We start from the raw sequence: 18,414 nt of genomic DNA on the forward strand, positions 1-18,414 counted from the left end.
AAAGCTCTCATGGCAGTTTTCCTGCCAGGAAAACCGGCCGTGTGTAGGGGGAAAAGCTACCGAGCAGGTTCTCCGATTTCCCCTTGGTTTTCCCGGCTTACTTTTTACCTGCGGGAAAACCGATCGTGTGTACAAGGCCTTAGACTGGAATTGGACATTCTGGGCCAGATCCACGTAGCGGATCGTAATTTTAGGCAGGCACTTGCCTCTAAAGTTACGGCGGCGTAGCGTAAATCTGCCGGCGTAAGGGCGCGGAATTCAAATGATAAAGATGTAGGCGTGGTTTATGTTAATTTGACCCCACATAATTGACGTTTTTTGTGAACGGCGCATGCGCCGTCCGCGGGGGTATTCCCAGTGCGCATGCTCCAAATTAACCCGCAGCATGCCAATGCTTTAGACGTGAACGTAATTCTATGCAAAGCCCTATTCGCGAACGACGTACGCAAACGACGTAAAATTTTCAAAATTCGACGCGGGAACGACGTCCATACTTAACATTGAGTACGCCTCATATAGCAGGGGTAACTTTACGCCGAAAAAAGCCTTACGACGTAAAAAAATCCGCTGGCCGGACGTAGGTTTGTGGATTCGCGTATCTAGCTAATTTGCATACTCGATGCGGAAATCGACGGAAGCGCCACCTAGCGGCCAGCGTAAATATGCACCTTAGATCCGACGGCGTACTAAGACGTATGCCAGTCGGATCTAGCCCAGCTTCAGGCGTATCTTGTTTTGTGGATACAAAACAAAGATACGCCGGAGCAAACTAGAAGTTATGCGGCGTCTCAATAGATACGCCGTCGTAACTTCTTCGTGGATCTGGCCCTCTGACTTCATGCTGAACTAAAATGGATTTCCAGGCAAAGTACTGAATACATGCCCCTAACTGCTTTACCAGTCAACTGATGTGCAATTCCAACCAGATCCAGACATCTCTTCCAAACAGCTTAGAAATATCAGTGTCCCCACTCTTTTCTACTGTTTTCAAGAAACCTAGATTAGTCCCTGGCCTGCCTCTAGCTTGTGAATGGACATTGAGCGGGGCATACTCACGAGACCATACCCATAAAAAAAATCTCCTGTTCAGCTTGCAAAATCCATAGATTCCCCATCCATGCTAAACCGCCTGAATACATGAATCTCCTGCTTCCAGCTGATGTATTCTGACAGCCGTCACCTGCGGCTGTCAGAAGACTCCAACACTGACGGCAGCTCCTTGGATGCAGCCTTTGTTTGGAGAACTTTTTTTCCCCACCCAGCTACTTTCGATATTCCAGCTGCAGTTTGTAAAGCTGGATGGTGTCAGCAGGCCACCCACGGCTCAAATTTTCGAATTAACCATCCACAAATTTGAGCCGTTTGTGACCAGCTTTAGTTCCTACTACAAGTATGTTTGGGCTGTTGACAGGCAGCACTATGCAAAGTAATAGCACCCAGATTGACTCTGCTGAGCTGCCCTCTCCCTGTGTAAGTGCTGCTATGTATAGCGTTACAAAGAGATAACGTCAAGACAGATTCAAATATTTATAACTTTATGTAGCAATAAATTACATTTTAATGAATACATAACTGGATTTAATTGTGTTTTTTTTTATCTACGTGGAATGTAAGCTTGTAATTATTAACCACTTAAGGACCGCCTCCTGCACATATACGTCGGCAGAATGGCACGGCTGGGCACATCCACGTACAGGTACGTACGTCCTGTACTAGTACCCAGCCGGTACGAAGCTCAGTGACCGGGACCGCGGGTCCCGCGGACCCGATCGCCGCTGGAGTGCGGCGATCGGTCCCCGGAGCTGAAGAACGGGGAGAGCCGTGTGTAAACACGGCTTCCCCGTTCTTCACTGTGGCGGCTGCATCGATCGAGTGATCCCTTTTATAGGGAGACACGATCGATGACGTCAGACCTACAGCCACACCCCCCTACAGTTGTAAACACACACTAGGTGAAACAAAACTCCTTCAGCGCCCCCTGTGGTTAACTCCCAAACTGCAACTGTCATTTTCACAATAAACAATGCAATTTAAATGCATTTTTTGCTGTGAAAATGACAATGGTCCCAAAAATGTGTCAAAATTGTCCAAAGTGTCCGCCATAATGTCGCAGTCACGAAAAAAAACGCTGATCGCCGCCATAAGTAGTAAAAAAAATATATATATATATATAAAGATGCAATAAAACTATCCCCTATTTTGTAAACGCTATAAATTTTGCGCAAACCAACCGATAAACGCTTATTGCGATTTTTTTTACCAAAAATAGGTAGAAGAATACGTATCGGCCTAAACTGAGGAAAACATGTTTTTTTATATATATGTTTTCGGGGGATATTTTAGCAAAAAGTAAAAAATATTGCATTTTTTTCAAAAATGTCGCTCTATTTTTGTATATAGCGCAAAAAATAAAAATCGCAGAGGCGATCAAATACCACCAAAAGAAAGCTCTATTTGTGGGAAGAAAAGGACGCAAATTTTGTTTGGGAGCCACGTCGCACGACCGCGCAATTGTCTGTTAAAGCGACGCAGTGCCGAATTGTAAAAACCCCTTGGGTCATTTAGCAGCATATTGGTCCGGTCCTTAAGTGGTTAATATAGTGAAAAGGTATAGTCCAGAGCCATATACTTGAGTTTAAGTAATAATGTCATGGAGTGCCAAACCTCAATATAAATAGAGCGGAACCTCAGATTGCGAGTAACGCGGTTAACGAGCGTTTTGCAAAATGAGATATTTTATTATTTTTAAATCCTGACTCAGAGTGTTGTCTCGCAAAACGAGGATTCAAGCCTCTGCGGTGTGCAGTGCCTCACATGGCCATTTTTTCTAAACTACTGCCATAGTGCTGATCTATAAGGATATAGATGCCTCCTGCATGCATCCTTACCTGTCAAATGTCTCCCCTCTGTCTAAGAACTGAAAAACTGCGGATTCTGTGGGTGGGTCTGTTGTCTGGAGCTCGGTGGGTGAAGTCGTGATGTCAGTAGACTCCCCGCCCTCCTCTACACTCTCCTTGTCAACATACATTTTCTTCCTTACACTAAATTCTGTTATGATCACTAACATCCAGTCAAAATCCAGAAAAGTAACCACATGTTTTCAGAAAAGGAGTGGTTGTAGGAATTAAAAAATAATGCCTGTCTGAGGCTAGTGCATGAGATATGTAAATAACCTGTCACTCACAGCAAGGGGGAAGAACGGACAAAAGTTTTCTCCTGTTTGTCCGTTTATCTCACTGGAGAAAAAAAAGAGGATTGCTCAGAGCTGGATTAACTCTTTGTGGCAAGACTGGGCACAGATGATAGGAAATCTTATACTCTACATTGTGATAGCAAAATAAATAAAAAAATAAAATATTCAGGTTTACATCCACTTTAAATGGTTAATGAATACAGAGCTGAATTACTGTATGTATTGGCGTATAACATTCACTTTTTTACCCTGAAAATAGAGGGTAAACTGTGACTGCGTGTTAAATCTAAGCAGTACTTACCGTTTTAGAGAGCGATCTTCTCTGCCGCTTCCGGGTATGGTCTTTGGGACTGGGCGTTCCTATTTGATTGACAGGCTTCCGACAGGCTTCTGACGGTCTCATACATCGCGTCACGAGTAGCCGAAAGAAGCCGAACGTCGGTGCAGCTCTATACGGCGCCTGCACACCAACGTTCGTCTACTTTCGGAAAATCATGACGCGATATATGCGACCGTCGGAAGCCTGTCAATCAAATAGGAACGCCCAGTCCCGAAGACCATACCCGGAAGCGGCGGAGAAGATCGCTCTCTAAAACGGTAAGTACTGCTTTGATTTTAAAAAAACTACCCGATTCCCCTTGACAAAATGAGCCTCAATCTAATGTTAAAAATTAAGTTTTCGGGTGAACCTCGACTTTAAAGTTAGGGTGCGTGTTATACGCCGATAAATACGGTTTGCGTAGTTTATATATTCTTGAGTTAAGCTTTACTTAACAATATGTGAATGAGCAGATTGGTGTATTAAAGGTTGAGGTTTAAAGCTGCCTGTGATTAATTTTTTATTTTTTAAATTTTTTTACAGAATGGAATTAATTCTTAATATAATATAAATTAAGAGGTAAAAGCTGTGACAAATGCATGAAGCTTGATTGTGTCCCTTCACCACTATCACGTTACACCACTTAGTGTTACCTCTTTTTCAGGTATAAAGGCACTTGGTCCTCTTGATGGTTGAGAGGTTATGATTTTCTTATCCTAAAATAGAATGGACAAAAGGGCTTATAATATACTGAATAAAAGGTAAATATCTTTACTGACCACTATAATCAGATACTGAAACATGTTTACGATCATAAATGGATGTGTGTGCATAGAAAATATAAAATGACAATAATGTAATTTTACAACTAGCAAAATAGAGAATTGAGTTACATGTGGAGTTTGGTGGTCTTGTATCTCTAAGGTACTCCTGCAACTAGATCTCCAAAACCATAGCCTATGGCCCTGTTGTACGTGTGGCCCTTGCTGCAAAGGGAAGCAGTGTGTGTGTGTGTGTGTGTGTGTATTCAAGAGAACCAGTCGTTTTCTCCCCAGTGGGCAAAGGGACAGATAATCTTTATTGTTACTTTATCTTCCTGCAACAAGGGGAGTGATATTCCACATCCGTTAATCAGAATCTCTTGGAGATAAAGGGGCAGATTCTCATACATTCGCGCTGCTCCTGGGCAGCGTAATATATGAGATCTACGTTACACCGCCGCAGGTCTACAGGTTTACATCCTGATTCTCAGAACACTTACCTGTAAACTTGCGGCGGTGTATCGTTAGATTGCTCGTCGCAAGCCCGCCCAATTCAAATGGGGAGGGCACCATTTAAATTAGGCGCGCTCCCGCGCCGAGCATACTGCGCATGCTCCGTCGGGTAAATTACCCGACGTGCATTGCGCTAAATGACGTCGCCCCGACGTCATTTGCCTAGATGTATACGTAAATGGCGTCCAGCGCCATTCGCGGACGTCTTACGCAAACGACGTAATTTTTATTGAATTCGACGCGGGAACGACGGCCATCGTTAACATTGGTTGCGCCTGCTAATTAGCAGGGGCAACCTTACGCGTCGGGTACGCTACGCAAACGACGTTAATTCGCTGCGTCGACCTCGCGTATGTTCGGGAATCGCCGTACTTACCTAATTTGCATAGACGACGGGGAAAAGCGACGATGCGACACCTAGCGGCGGGAAAAAAAATTACTTTTAAGATCTGACAGCGTAATAGCCTTACGCTTGTCAGATCTAATGGGTACCTATGCGCAACTGATTCTGAGAATCAGTTGCATAGATACCCGGGGCCAGATGAGGTGTTACGACGGCGCTAATGGTGTTGCGCCGTCGTAACGCCTTTGAGAATCTGCCCCAAATTGTATAATTTTAGTCCCCAAAACATGAGAGGCCAGGGGGGTGATTCAACCCACCACCATTTTTCCATAACTTAAATGCAGTAAAACCTTGGTTTGAGAGTAACTTGGTTTGAGAGCATTTTGCAAGACAAGCAAAACTGTTAAAGCAAGGGTTTACCCTAAAAAAAAAAATTCTAACATTACATTAAGCTCCATTCTGACATTGACTGTATGCTGATCTTTTTTTTTTGCCGTACATACCGTTATATCTTTATCCCCCCCCCCCCCTTCGGCTTCCGGGTATGAATCCCGCGGGAGTGGGCGTTCCTATGCGCAGGCAAATTGATTGACGTATGGCATAAGCTTCCCCCCGGTGCATACGGGCGCGTCACGAGTTGCCGAAAGAAGCCGGACTGCGAGTCGGCGCTATGCGGCTACTGCGCACCGAATAGCGCTTTTTTCGGCAACTCGTGACGCGGCCATATGCGCCGGGGGGGAAGCTTATGTCATACGTCAATCAATTTGCCTGCGCATAGGAACGCCGACTCCCGCGGGATTCATACCCGGAAGCCGGGGGGGGGGGGGGGAAATAAGGATATAACGGTATGTACGGCAAAAAAAAAAAAAAAAGATCAGCGTACAGTCAATGTCAGAATGGAGCTTAATGTAATGTTAGAATTTTGTTTTTAGGGTGAACCCCCGCTTTAAATACATTTTGACTTGATATACAAGTAGCGTCATGTCACAACTGAGTATAAAAGAGAAGAGAGGAGCCTCGAAGTGTAGCAATATGGTTACATTTAATGAAGGTACAACATTTAGCAACTCGCATGGTTATCCTCCTCACCGCCATCGACGTCATTCCTTCCACACTGCGTGCCACAGGCGCTTCAAGCCTCGCTTTCAGATCGCTCTACTGCAAGGTAGTCTTCATGGTCACGATTGCAGACCGACAGCGGTGGGAGACGGCGATGGGTGTGGACAGTTTTACCCCGGATGCCTGCATACTTAAATGGGCCTCTTTTAATCAGCCACCATGTGAGTTGCTAAATGTACCTTCATTAAATGTAACCATATCGCTACACTTAGAGGCGCCTCTCTTCTCTTTTATACTCTGTAGTTCCTGCTGGATTTTGCTTCTGATCCCCTTGTGGAGGCTTCCATTTGTGGATGGACATTTTAAGGTTACGCAATCTATCACATTGCTATAATTTTTTTTATATGGACTATAAATTGAAGGACTTATGAATAAATGGTTGCGGAATGAATCATTTGAGTTTCCATTATTTCTTATGGGGAAATTTGCTTTGATATACAAGTGCTTTGGATTACAAGCATGTTTCTGGAACGAATTATGCTCGAAATCCAAGGTTTTACTGTATCAGTATAAGATAAACCTTTAAATATATTTCATTTATAAACATGCAATAGTCTCAGTAGATTATTTTTATATATACAGATGTAATTGACCAACTTTAATTGATTATATAATTATAAAAGTAATTTATATTTACATTACATTAAAAACTCTCTGCCTTCTACATCCGATGTCAAATCTCTTTAAAAGCAGAAGTAAATCCTGACTGATTGACATTTAGTTTGCTAAACCTCTGTGTATCATAAATAAGATGTCATTTTATAAAATACAAACTGTTTTCAATTTCTTATGCTGACTTTCTGCAACCACTTCCTGTGTACATGCACCCAAGTGACGGCTGCATTGCACGGCAGGTTTCCTGATGGTGACAACAGCAGGTCGTAAGAAATGTATATCGAAAAAAAAACAAAAAAAAAACACTTGAAGTCGCCACTGGGAGCCTGACTGAACGGATACCAATGCAGGAGAACAGTTTGGAGACAGGGACAAAGCGTTGTCACCCTGTAACAGGAAGTGCCTTGCAAGGACTCTCATGGCAGGACCAGCAACTATTATTTTAATGACAGATGCAGAGTTAAAAAATATTGAACATTAAAGTGCAAGTCCAGCCCAACACTAAAATCCCTGCATCTACAGACATCCACAATCTAACACTAACGTATCTAACCCTGTAAAGAAGAAATCAGTCTACATACCTTTTTTGAAGCTGATCAGATCCGGTCTCCAGCGGCGGAAGCTCTGCAGAGGACACGGCAGACAACAGCTGTGAAATAAATGGGGAGTGACATCACCCATAGAGTTACTATGGGGCTTCCGTTGTCGGCAGTGTCCTCTGCACCCCCTTCACAGTGAAGCCGCGGATGACAGCTCAGCGCGGGATCCGGTCGGACCAGCTTAAAAAAAAGGTACGTACAGTGGAACCTCAAATTGAGAGTAACACGGTTAACGAGCGTTTCGCAATACGAGCAATTTTTTTTTTTATATCCTGACTTGGTTTGCAAGTGTTGTCTCGCAAAACTAACAGGATTCAAGCCTCTGCGGTGTGCAATACCACATTTAGCCAGAGGTGCGGGGGCGCCGGTGACGCTCAAACCCTTAGTAAACATGCCGTCGCCAGGGACCTGAAGACTGGTGGAGAACCAGCCTGGGTGAGGACAGCGCTGGATCCCTGGGCATGTAAGTGTCCTTTTATTAAAAATCAGCAGTTACAGTTAATTGTAGCTTATCACTTTTATTTTCTAGAGTGAAGATCCTCTTTAAAAATGTATGGCCAGCCGTGATACAATGTACCCTCCATCAACTCAGTGGCCATCATGACTTCCAACAAGGCGATGTACTGGGATAGATGGTAACATAGCCAAGTGACGTTTTATTTCAATGTCTATGAAAAGGCCCATGCAAATCTTCCTCTTCCTCCTCACTGTGGTATCTGCTGTGTCTATAGGGAATTCTGCAAGTCACCATGCTAGAGTTCTGTGTCAGCTGCATATTTATAACAGGTGCTCATATACCACAAACCCACAAGATGTTCTTATCTCAGATTAAGAAGCTGCAAATTGTGTGTCATTCCAGGTCGCTGTACTTTATTCTCTCTTTTTAACCACAGAAAGGTGTGTCTGAGCCGTCCAATGGCAGATGGGCCTGTGATACACCTTCAGCTGGTGATCTACTGATTAACAGGATGGGGAGATATGAAGTCACCAGCATTCCAATCAAATAAAAAAAATGTACATCACATACACTATATTACCAAAAGTATTGGGACGCCTGCCTTTACAGGCACATGAAGGTAGATTCACGTAGGGGCGCCTAAAATTAAGGTCGACGTAGCCTAGCGTGTTTACACTACGCCGCCTTAAGTAAGAGAGGAAAGTACATGATTCAAAAAGCACTTACCTCCTTACTTAGGGCGGCGTAGTGTAAACACGGCGGGCGTAAGGGCGCCTAATTCAAATGGGTTGGGGGGGGGCGTGTTTAATGCTAATGAGGCTTGACCTCACGTTTGACGTATTTTCGTACTGCGCATGCGCCGGGCGCCTACATTTCACAGGGCGCATTGCGGCTAAGTACGCTGTACGGGCCTATTGATTTCGACGTGGACGTAAACGACGTAACTCCCGATTCGCCGACGACTTACGCAAACGACGTAAAAAATTCGAACCTCGCAGCGGGAACGGCGGCCATACTTTAACATTGTTATTCCACCTCATAGGTGGAATAACTTTAGGCCGCCTAAGGCCTTACGGAAACGACGTTAATCGACTGCGGCGGGCTCGCGTACGTTCGGGAATCGGCGTAAAAGCTCATTTACATAATATACGCCGGCCGCAATGGAAGCGCCACCTAGCAGCCATCCAAAAAATTGCAAGCTAAGATAGAACGGCGCAAGCCGGCCTATCTTAGCTTTGTTTAAGCGTATCTCTGTTTGAGCATACGCTTAAACATACGGCGGCGTAGATTCAGAGTTATGTCGGCTTATCTACTGATAAGCCGGCCTAACTCTTTCTGAATCTACCTAATGAACTTTAATGGCATCCCAGTCTTAGTCCGTAGGGTTCAATATTGAGTTGGCCCACCCTTTGCCGCTATAACAACTTCAACTCTATTGGGAAGGCTGTCCACAAGGTTTAGGAGTGTGTCTATGGGAATGTTTGACTATTCTTCCAGAAGCGCATTTGTGAGGTCAGGCACTGATGTTGGGGAGAAGACCTGGGCTGCCGTCTCCGCTCTAATTCATCCCAAAGGTGTTCTACTGGGGTTGAGGTCGGGACTCTGAAGGCCAGTCAAGTTTCTCCACCCCAAACTCCCTCATCAGTGTTTCAATGGACCTTGCTTTGTACACTGGTGCGCAGTCATGTTGGAACAGGAAGGGGCCATCCCAAAACTGTTCCCACAAAGTTGGGAGCATGAAATTGTCCAAAATGTCTTTGTATTCTGACACCTTAAGGCAGGGGTCTTCAAACTACGGCCCTCCAGTTGTTCAGGAACTACAATTCCCATCATGCCTAGTCATGCCTGTGATGGTCAGAGTTTTACAATGCCTCATGAGATGTGTAGTTTTGCAACAGCAGGAGGGCCGTAGTTTGAGGATCCTGCCTTAAGAGTTCCTGAAAAACAACCCCACGCCACAATCTCCCCTCCACCAAATGATTTGGACCAGTGCACAAAGCAAGGTCCATAAAGACATGAGTGAGTTTGGGGTGGAGGAACTTGACTTCTGACCTTACCCCGATAGAAGACCTTTGGGTTGAACATGAGCACAGGTGAGTTCATGTACGCGACAGCCTTCCTCTGGGTTTGGGGCCCCCCTGCTGACTCATGCTGTGATTGGACATAGCACGAGTTCGGCAGCTGATTTCAGCCAATGATTTTGACGGAAATCACCTGATTGGCTGTGTCCAATCACACACAGAGTTCTGTGTTACAAAAACAGCTCTGTGTACAGTTAGGCCCCTTTCACACATGAGGACTAGGGTTGTCCCGATACCACTTTTTTAGGACCGAGTACAAGTACCGATACTTTTTTCAAGTACTCGCCGATACCGAATACCGATACTTTTTTTTAAATGTGTCCCCAAATGCAGCCATGTCCCCCCCACATATGCAGCCATGTCCCCCCCACATATGCAGCCATGTCCCCCCCACATATGCAGCCATGTCCCCCCCCATATATGCAGCCATGTCCCCCCCATATATGCAGCCATGTCCCCCCCATATGCAGCCATGTCCCCCCCATATCCAGCCATGTCCCCCCATATCCAGCCATTTCCCCCCATTTCCCCCAAATATCCAGCCATGTCCCCCCCATATGCAGACATGTCCCCCCCATATATGCAGCCATGTCCCCCTTACCTACATGCTGCTGTGCCGCGCCGCTTGGTTAATACGGGCGGGGAACATTACAGCTTTCTTTTGAATAGCTGTAGTCTTTCGCGCCGCGCTGCGTATAGACAATCCCCCTTGCTCGGGATTGGACAGTTCACCCGAGGAAGGGGGAGTGTCTATACGCGGCGCGGCGGGAAACACTACAGCTATTCAAATGAAAGCTGTAATGTTCCCCGCCCGTATTACCCAAGCGGCGGCAGCGGGGATGCGGCGGGATGTGGCGGCGACGGGCGGGTGGTGGGGGGGTCAGGTTGTATTCTATTTAGGTATCGGGAGTATTTGCGGGAGTACAAGTTCTCCCGCAAATACTCGGAATCGGTCCCGTAGTATCGGTATCGGGACAACCCTAATGCGGACCATATGTCCGCTTTTTCGTCCATCTGTTTACAGATGAAAAGGGGACATACATTGATCCCTATTAGATAGCGGGTGTCAGCGGATGAACATCCGCTGACACCCGATCTCATCGGTGTCCGCGATGCTCCGATTCTGCAGACGGAGGAAAATCCTATTTTTCCATCTGACGGCAGAGTGGATCGGGTGAACACGGACAGATGGTCAGTGTTCATCCAATCCCCCCATAGGGGAGAGTGGAGATCTGACAGGGCGGTCCCAGCACAGTGTGCGGGGACCGCCCTGTCATCTGCCGGCTCAGCGGGGATCAGCGGAGCGATCCCCGCTGAGCAAGCGGAGGTTCATGGGGCGGATCATCACGTTTCATGTGAAAGGGCCCTTAACAGCGATCTAGCGGTTTCTTCTCTCTGGAAAGCAGGAGGGAAAAAACAGACAGTTCCGAAAGTAAAATCAGCACACATTACACACCATTTGGCACACAGTTAACCTCTTGATGTTAACCCCTTCCCAGACAGGGTCATTAGTACAGTCCCAGTGTAAAGTATCATCACTCATCAATGTATTAGTGTCACTAGCAACATCAGTGTGAGTTAGCGACCCTCTCAGTGCAATTGGCAGTTAAAGTAGCGCAGTGCTGAATAGCAAACAATGGCCTGGTCATGAAGGGGATAAAACTTTCAAGTGGTTAAAAAATAAAAAGTCCTGAAGGAGATCTTACTGATACCTACTGACAAAATCAACTCTTATGTAAGCCAATCTACTTGTCATGCAATGTTATTATAGAAAAGTTTAGGGTTCATTGATAAGTCAAAGCCTAGATCTGGTTTCATCTTGATTTGCAAAACAGAATATTTATTTAAAAAAAAAAAAAAAATACTTATAAAAATGTTGACCGTACAAGAGCACAAAGGATTCTGGGAGTGGGAGAAATGCCAGTGCAACTTTACAGTCAGATCAGATTACAGAGGCTGCGACAAGTAACTTACTTATCTCTACAAAAGGCTGCATTTTTCTCGGACGGGAGTGGGTTCTTGCTGAAGCGAGCTTTCACAATAAAATGAAACAAGCTGCGATTTGGCCTCATCGCTTTACAAAATGATATCATTGCACAGACCGGAGGCTCAATAGCATGAGTTCCATGACCTTGGCCTTGTCACAATGTACAGATAAAAGCCCAATGCTTCAGAGAGCTGCATGCAGATCTACTGTAATGGTTTAACCCCTTCAAGAGTGTATGGCTAAAAACTTGGAAGCTTAGTATTTATGAAAGTTCATACCGTGTTTCCCCGAAAATAAGCCTGGGTCTTATATTAATTATGCCAACAAAAGACACAGTAGGGCTTATTTTCGGGGTAGGTCTTATCATGTAATGTGCTGTCTTCTCTCCCCCTCTCCCTCCCTGCCTGTCAGGAATCCCCAGTGTGAACGGAGTTAAAATGCTTGTACAATCCTATAATCCACTCTATTACAGTAGTATATAATGTACAATGTGTGCGTTTCTGTAATATAATTGTGCCAAATACATTTGTTATAGCGCCGCTCTGCACTTCTGTTAGCCGCCGGAGCTCTCTTCCCCGCAATTATATTACAGAAACACACACATTGTACATTATAAACTACTGTAATATAGTAGATTATAGGATTTTACAAGCATTTTAAACTAGGACTTATTTTCAGGGTAGGGTTTATATTGCAGCCCTCCTGGAAAATAATGCTTGGTTTTATTTTCAGGGTAGGTCTTATTTTTGAGGAAACCGGGTAATAAGTGAGCTTTTGACTTCATAGAATAAGAAAAAAGAGAGAACGGAGGGCGCACCGACCTAGTGTGATACTGATAAGATTTTAATAAAAAATGTTAAAATAAATCATCGTACTCACAAAGGGAGTATAAAATCAGGCCTTGAAAGACAATGCAGCAAAAGTCCAACACCATCGGCAAAACACGATATTTACTTCAATCAATGACTGTTGTTAGGGCTGACGCGTTTCGGGGGCGTACCCCTTTCCTCAGAGCTTGGTGGTCTGCAGTGTTCCAGTGGAACGCCCCCGAAACGCATCAGCCCTAACAACGGTCATTGATTGAAGTAAATATCGTGTTTTGCCGATGTGTTGGACTTTTGCTGCATTGTCTTTCAAGGCCTGATTTTATACTCCCTTTGTGAGTATGATGATTTATTTTAACATTTTTTATTAAAATCTTATCAGTATCACACTAGGTCGGTGCGCCCTCCGTTCTCTCTTTTTTCTCTTTCAGTTTTATGAATTCCCACGGTTCTGAGGAGGGCTGCAAGACTATAGAAGATACCTTTTAAATTTTAATTCAAAAGCTTTAATTGAACCATCCCATAATATCTTCCAAAAATACCGGAGCGCAGGAGAGTTCTTGTTTTCATAGAATAAGGCCACTCCACCCACAATATGTGTTCCTATAGGAGTGGAGTGAATAAGGCTGATGCCCATCTTCAACATGGATCATATGACCAAATGCCTAGGCTCTAAGTCACATGACCAGCACAGGAGGCAGCCCATGAAAAATGTAAGTTCCTTATTAATCTATCCAAGCCCAAAAAAAATAGACTGCTTTTAGGCCATTATCTGTGCCAGTTGATTGTTTTTCATTGATTTAAAACAGTAAATACCACGTCTGACCACAAGATGGCGCAAACGTGGCTATATTGCACCATCTAGTGGCAAAATTAGATATTTTGCTACCTGTGTTTCCCCCCGAAAATAAGCCCGGGTCTTATATTAATTTTGGCACCCAAAAACACACTAGGGCTTATTTTCGGGGTAGGTCTTATGCCGTGTGCCGTCTTCTCTCCCCCATGCCTGTCATAAATCCCCTGTGGAAATGTGTAAAGTGCTTGTAAAATCCTAGAATCCACTACATATTGCAAAATTTGTATGTCTCTGCAATCCATTAGTGCCACATACCTTATAGTGCTTGGCACATCTGTTACCCACCAAAGCTCTCTTCCCCTTCTTCGAGCACTGCAGAGGCAGGGGGGCCTGACATCCCCCGCTGACAGCTTGCAGAAGAGCAGAGTGACATCAACTGAGCGCCGCTCGGCGCTTCCATGGCCAGCCGGGGCCCTCATCCCAGCTCCGAGCACTACAGAGGAAGAGGGGCCCCCAACATCTCCTGCTGACAGCTTGCAAATACCGTAAGCAGAGCAGAGTGACATCAGCCGTGCGCCGCTCGGCGCTTCTGTGCTCCATCGGAAGCCTCTACCAAGCTCCGAGAACTGCAGAGGGAGGGGAGCTTGAGATCCCCCACTGACATCTCAGAGGAGAGGAGAAGAGGAAAGCAGCAAGAGATCAGCTGAGAGCAGCGGAAGGTCATCGATATGCCGAAGGTATTTGGCACAACTAGATCGCATAAACACCCACCCACACACTCTCTACACTTAATAACACTGTAATAGAGTGGACAGCACTGTAAACTAGGTCTTATTTTCGGGGTAGGACTTATATTGCAGCCCTTCCCGAAAATCACACTAGGTCTTATTTTCAGGGTAGGTCTTATTTTCGGGGAAACACGTATTTAAATTGATGAAAAGTATTCAACCAGCACAGGACATACCCTAATAAGATTCGTTTTTTTTTTTTTGCTGCCTTTCCAAGGAACGAATGTAAATGCACGTTCACTGGGCAAATTGTTACGTAATATTTATTTTATAAATGTGTCAATCCTTTAGAAACCCAAAGCCTATATTATACAGTATTTACAGTAGCTGTCAATGTGCCTGACAGTATAGCACAACAAAGCGTACATGTGGCACACTGCTGAAAATGCTGCAGCTCCATTAAAATGAATCAGTAACTGCCTATAGTCCGACAGCGTGTCATGGTGGCCTTGATCTTCACTGCTCCTACAATAGTGGTTTTGGTGAGCTTTCCCTGAAGAGCTCATTAGCACAGCTCTACATTGTACAACACAGAACTGCAAAATCTAAAAATCTCACGAGGATAAAAAGCTGGACCTGCGGCCTCATTATGATAAGTCTTGGTCTTAGTTCTTGTACTGCAGACAGAAGTCATAAACCAACTAAACATTATCGACAATGAAGCAATTAGGTGCCTCAGTTACCCAAAGCAGCTCAAAGCAAAGCAACCCTGTTAGATAAAGAAAATTGACTAAAAAGATATCCCTGTAAAGGAGGGAGTAAACACTTGCCTCTCCACTACGGAATGACGTTCCCTTAAGAAAAAAAAATCTATCCCTGAAATCTGCTCCGAGTGTCTGATCTCCTGTGTCTTCTGCTGCAAAGAATGACTGCTCTCACCGACCCTTACATCGCTACTGTGTGCTATAGTGGTGCTGTCCTGACCTCTGAACTCTGTGCGCTACATCCTTCGGACCGCTGCCCGCTACAGCCACCTGACTGCTGTCCGCTACAGCCACCTGACCGCTACAGCCACCTGACCGCTGACCGCTACAGCCACCTGACTGCTACAGCCACCTGACCGCTGCCCGCTGCAGCCACCTGACCGCTACAGCCACCTGACCTCTGCCCGCTACAGCCACCTGACCGCTGCCCGCTACAGCCACCTGACCGCTGCCCGCTACAGCCACCTGATCGCTACAGCCACCTGCCCGCTACAGCCACCTGACCTCTGCCCGCTACAGCCACCTGACCTCTGCCCGCTACAGCCACCTGACCTCTGCCCGCTACAGCCACCTGACCGCTGCCCGCTACAGCCACCTGATCGCTACAGCCACCTGCCCGCTACAGCCACCTGACCTCTGCCCGCTACAGCCACCTGACCTCTGCCCGCTACAGCCACCTGACCTCTGCCCGCTACAGCCACCTGACCTCTGCCCGCTACAGCCACCTGACCTCTGCACTCTGTGTGCTTTTATTTTTAACCTTTCATAGAGTTTTATGCAGGCTACCAGCAGCAGGGCTGGATAGTATGCCCATGCCTTCTGCCCAGACCCCAGTGTGCCGCATTATACACTGGTCAAAAAAATTCAAGAAACTCTTTTTAATCAGAGTATAGCATCAAGTCAATTAAACTCCTGGGATATTGATCTGGTCAGATAAGTAGCAGAGGGGATTGTTAATCAGCTGCTTTGGTGTTAATATTTTTTTTCCCCTATACATCTTTTCTGACTGTTTTTTACTAGTTTTGCATTTGGCTAGTGCCAGTGTCACTACTGGCAGCACGAGGCGATATCTGAACAGGCAGCCCAACTCCTCCAGGATGGCACATCAATACGTTCCATTGACAGAAGGTTTTCCATGTCTCCCAGCACAGTCTCAAGAGCATGGAGGAGATTCAAGGAGACAGGCAGTTACTCTAGGAGAGCTGGACAGAGCCGTGGAAGGTCTTTAACCCATCAGCTGGTATCTGCTCCTTTGTGCAAGGAGGAACAGGATGAGCACTGCCAGAGCCCTACAGAATGACAGCCAGGAGGCCACTTGTTCAAATGTCTCTGACCGAACACACAGAAACAGGCTCCATGAGGGTGGCCTGAGAGCCGAGCGTCAAATAATGGACCCTGTGCTCATTGCCCGGAACCTTAAAGCTCGATTGGCATTTGCCATTGAAAACCAGAATTGGCAGTGTCGCAACTTGCACCCTGTGCTTTTCACAGATAAGAGCAGGTTCACCCTGATCACATGTGACAGACATGAAAGGGTCTGGAGAAGCCATGGAAAACATTATGCTGCCTGTAACATCATTCAGCATGACAGGTTGTGTGGTGGGTTAGTGATGGTCTGGGGTGGCATAACCATGGAGAGACGCACAAACGTCTACAGGCTACACAATGGCACCCTGACTGCCATTAGGTATCGGGATAAAATCCTTGGACCTATTGTCAGACCCTTTGCTGGTGCAGTGTGTCCTGGGTTCCTCCTGGTACATGACAATGCCCGCATGCAGCCAGTTCCTGGAGGATGAAGAAATTAATACCATTGAATGGCCCCCACGCTCACCTGACCTAAATCCAAAAGAACACCTCTGGGACATTATGTTTTGGTCCATTCCGGTGCCGCCAGGTTGCACCTCAGTCTGTTCAGGAGCTCAGTGATGCCCAGATCTGGGAGGAAATACCCCAGGACACCATTAGGACCATGACCCGACGTTGTCAGGCATACATACAAGCACTTGGGGGGCCATAACTACTGAGTACCATTTTGAGTTGCTGCAATGATTTAAGCAAAATGGACTAGCTTGCTGCATAATTTTTTCACTTTGATTTTCATGGGGGGCTTTGAATTCAGCCTTCTGTAGGTGGATAATTTTCATTTCCATCAAATGATGTGCCATCCTTTCATTCCCATCACATTACCCAATCCATATCAGTATAGATACCCAAGACGATATTTTCCCCATTGACAGTGGCGGCTGGTGCTCAAAATTTTTGGGGGGGCGCAAACGAAAAAAAAAAAAAGAAAAAAAATTGCAGCCTCACTGTGCCCATCAAATGCAGCCACTGTGCCATCAATTGTCACCACTGTGCCATGCCATCAAACGCAGCCACTGTGCCATCAATTATCACCACTATGCCATGCCATTAAATGCAGTCACTATGCCATCAATTCGCACCACTGTGCCATGCCATCAAACGCAGTCACTGTGCCATGCCATCAAACGCAGTCACTGTGCCATGCCATCAAACGCAGCCACTGTGCCATGCCATCAAACGCAGCCACTGTGCCATGCCATCAAACGCAGCCACTGTGCCATCAATTGTCACCACTGTGCCCATTGTTGCCACTGTGCATGTCACTGTGCCCTTTAATTGTTGCCACTGTGCCCATTGTCACCACAGTGCCCATTGATGCCACTGTGCATGTCACTGTGCCCTTTAATTGTTGCCACTGTGCCCATTGTCACCACTGTGCCCATTGTCGCCGCTGCGCCCTGTAAAATGCACTTACCTTACTCCTTCCACGTTCCTCGATGTCTTATCCCGCCTTGGTGACGCTTCAGCCAATCAGGTTACCGATAACCAGAATCGGGGAACCTGTTTGGCTGAGACGGCCGTCAGTCTTATCCAAGGAACGCACCCCCCGTACGTTCCGAGGATAAGACATACTCGGAAAGCCTATCAGAGCCACTGGCTCCGATAGGCACTTCTGCACAGCCAACCAGCTGCCGTTATTCAGGTGGCCGGCGCTCAAGTTCCGGCCATCTCTGAATAGACCAGCGGCAGCTGGCAACAATAACATACATTCATGCATTGCATCAATGTATGTTATTAGACTCAGTGGCGGGCGAGAGCCAGAGGGGGCAGCGCTCCAGCGCCCTCTATGGAGGAACCGCCACTGCCCATTGAGATCTGATGTGTTTTCTAAGTGTTCCTTTAATTTTTTTGACCATTGTATTAATGCACAGCAGCGTTGGTGACATCACACGAGTATGTGTCCCCTTCCACTAATATGGGCCCAAGTTTCCAGCTAACTACTGAATT

General features: G+C 46.0%; 1 protein-coding gene across 2 annotated transcripts in view; it reads right to left on the reverse strand.

Moving 5' to 3' along the window:
* Positions 1-18,414, reverse strand: part of SESN3 (sestrin 3) — a 183,512-nt gene that overhangs the window by 80,034 nt on the left and 85,064 nt on the right. The window contains exon 2 of one of the 2 annotated variants that reach the window (XM_040340172.1): positions 4,166-4,228. The exons of the other annotated variant lie outside the window; for it this stretch is intronic. Coding sequence (XP_040196106.1) covers positions 4,166-4,228 — 63 coding nt within the window. The remainder of the gene's footprint in view (positions 1-4,165; positions 4,229-18,414) is intronic. 2 annotated transcript variants of the gene reach the window in all.

The sequence above is a fragment of the Rana temporaria genome, chromosome 2 (genome assembly GCF_905171775.1).
Source record: "Rana temporaria chromosome 2, aRanTem1.1, whole genome shotgun sequence".
Classification (NCBI taxonomy): Eukaryota; Metazoa; Chordata; class Amphibia; order Anura; family Ranidae; genus Rana; species Rana temporaria.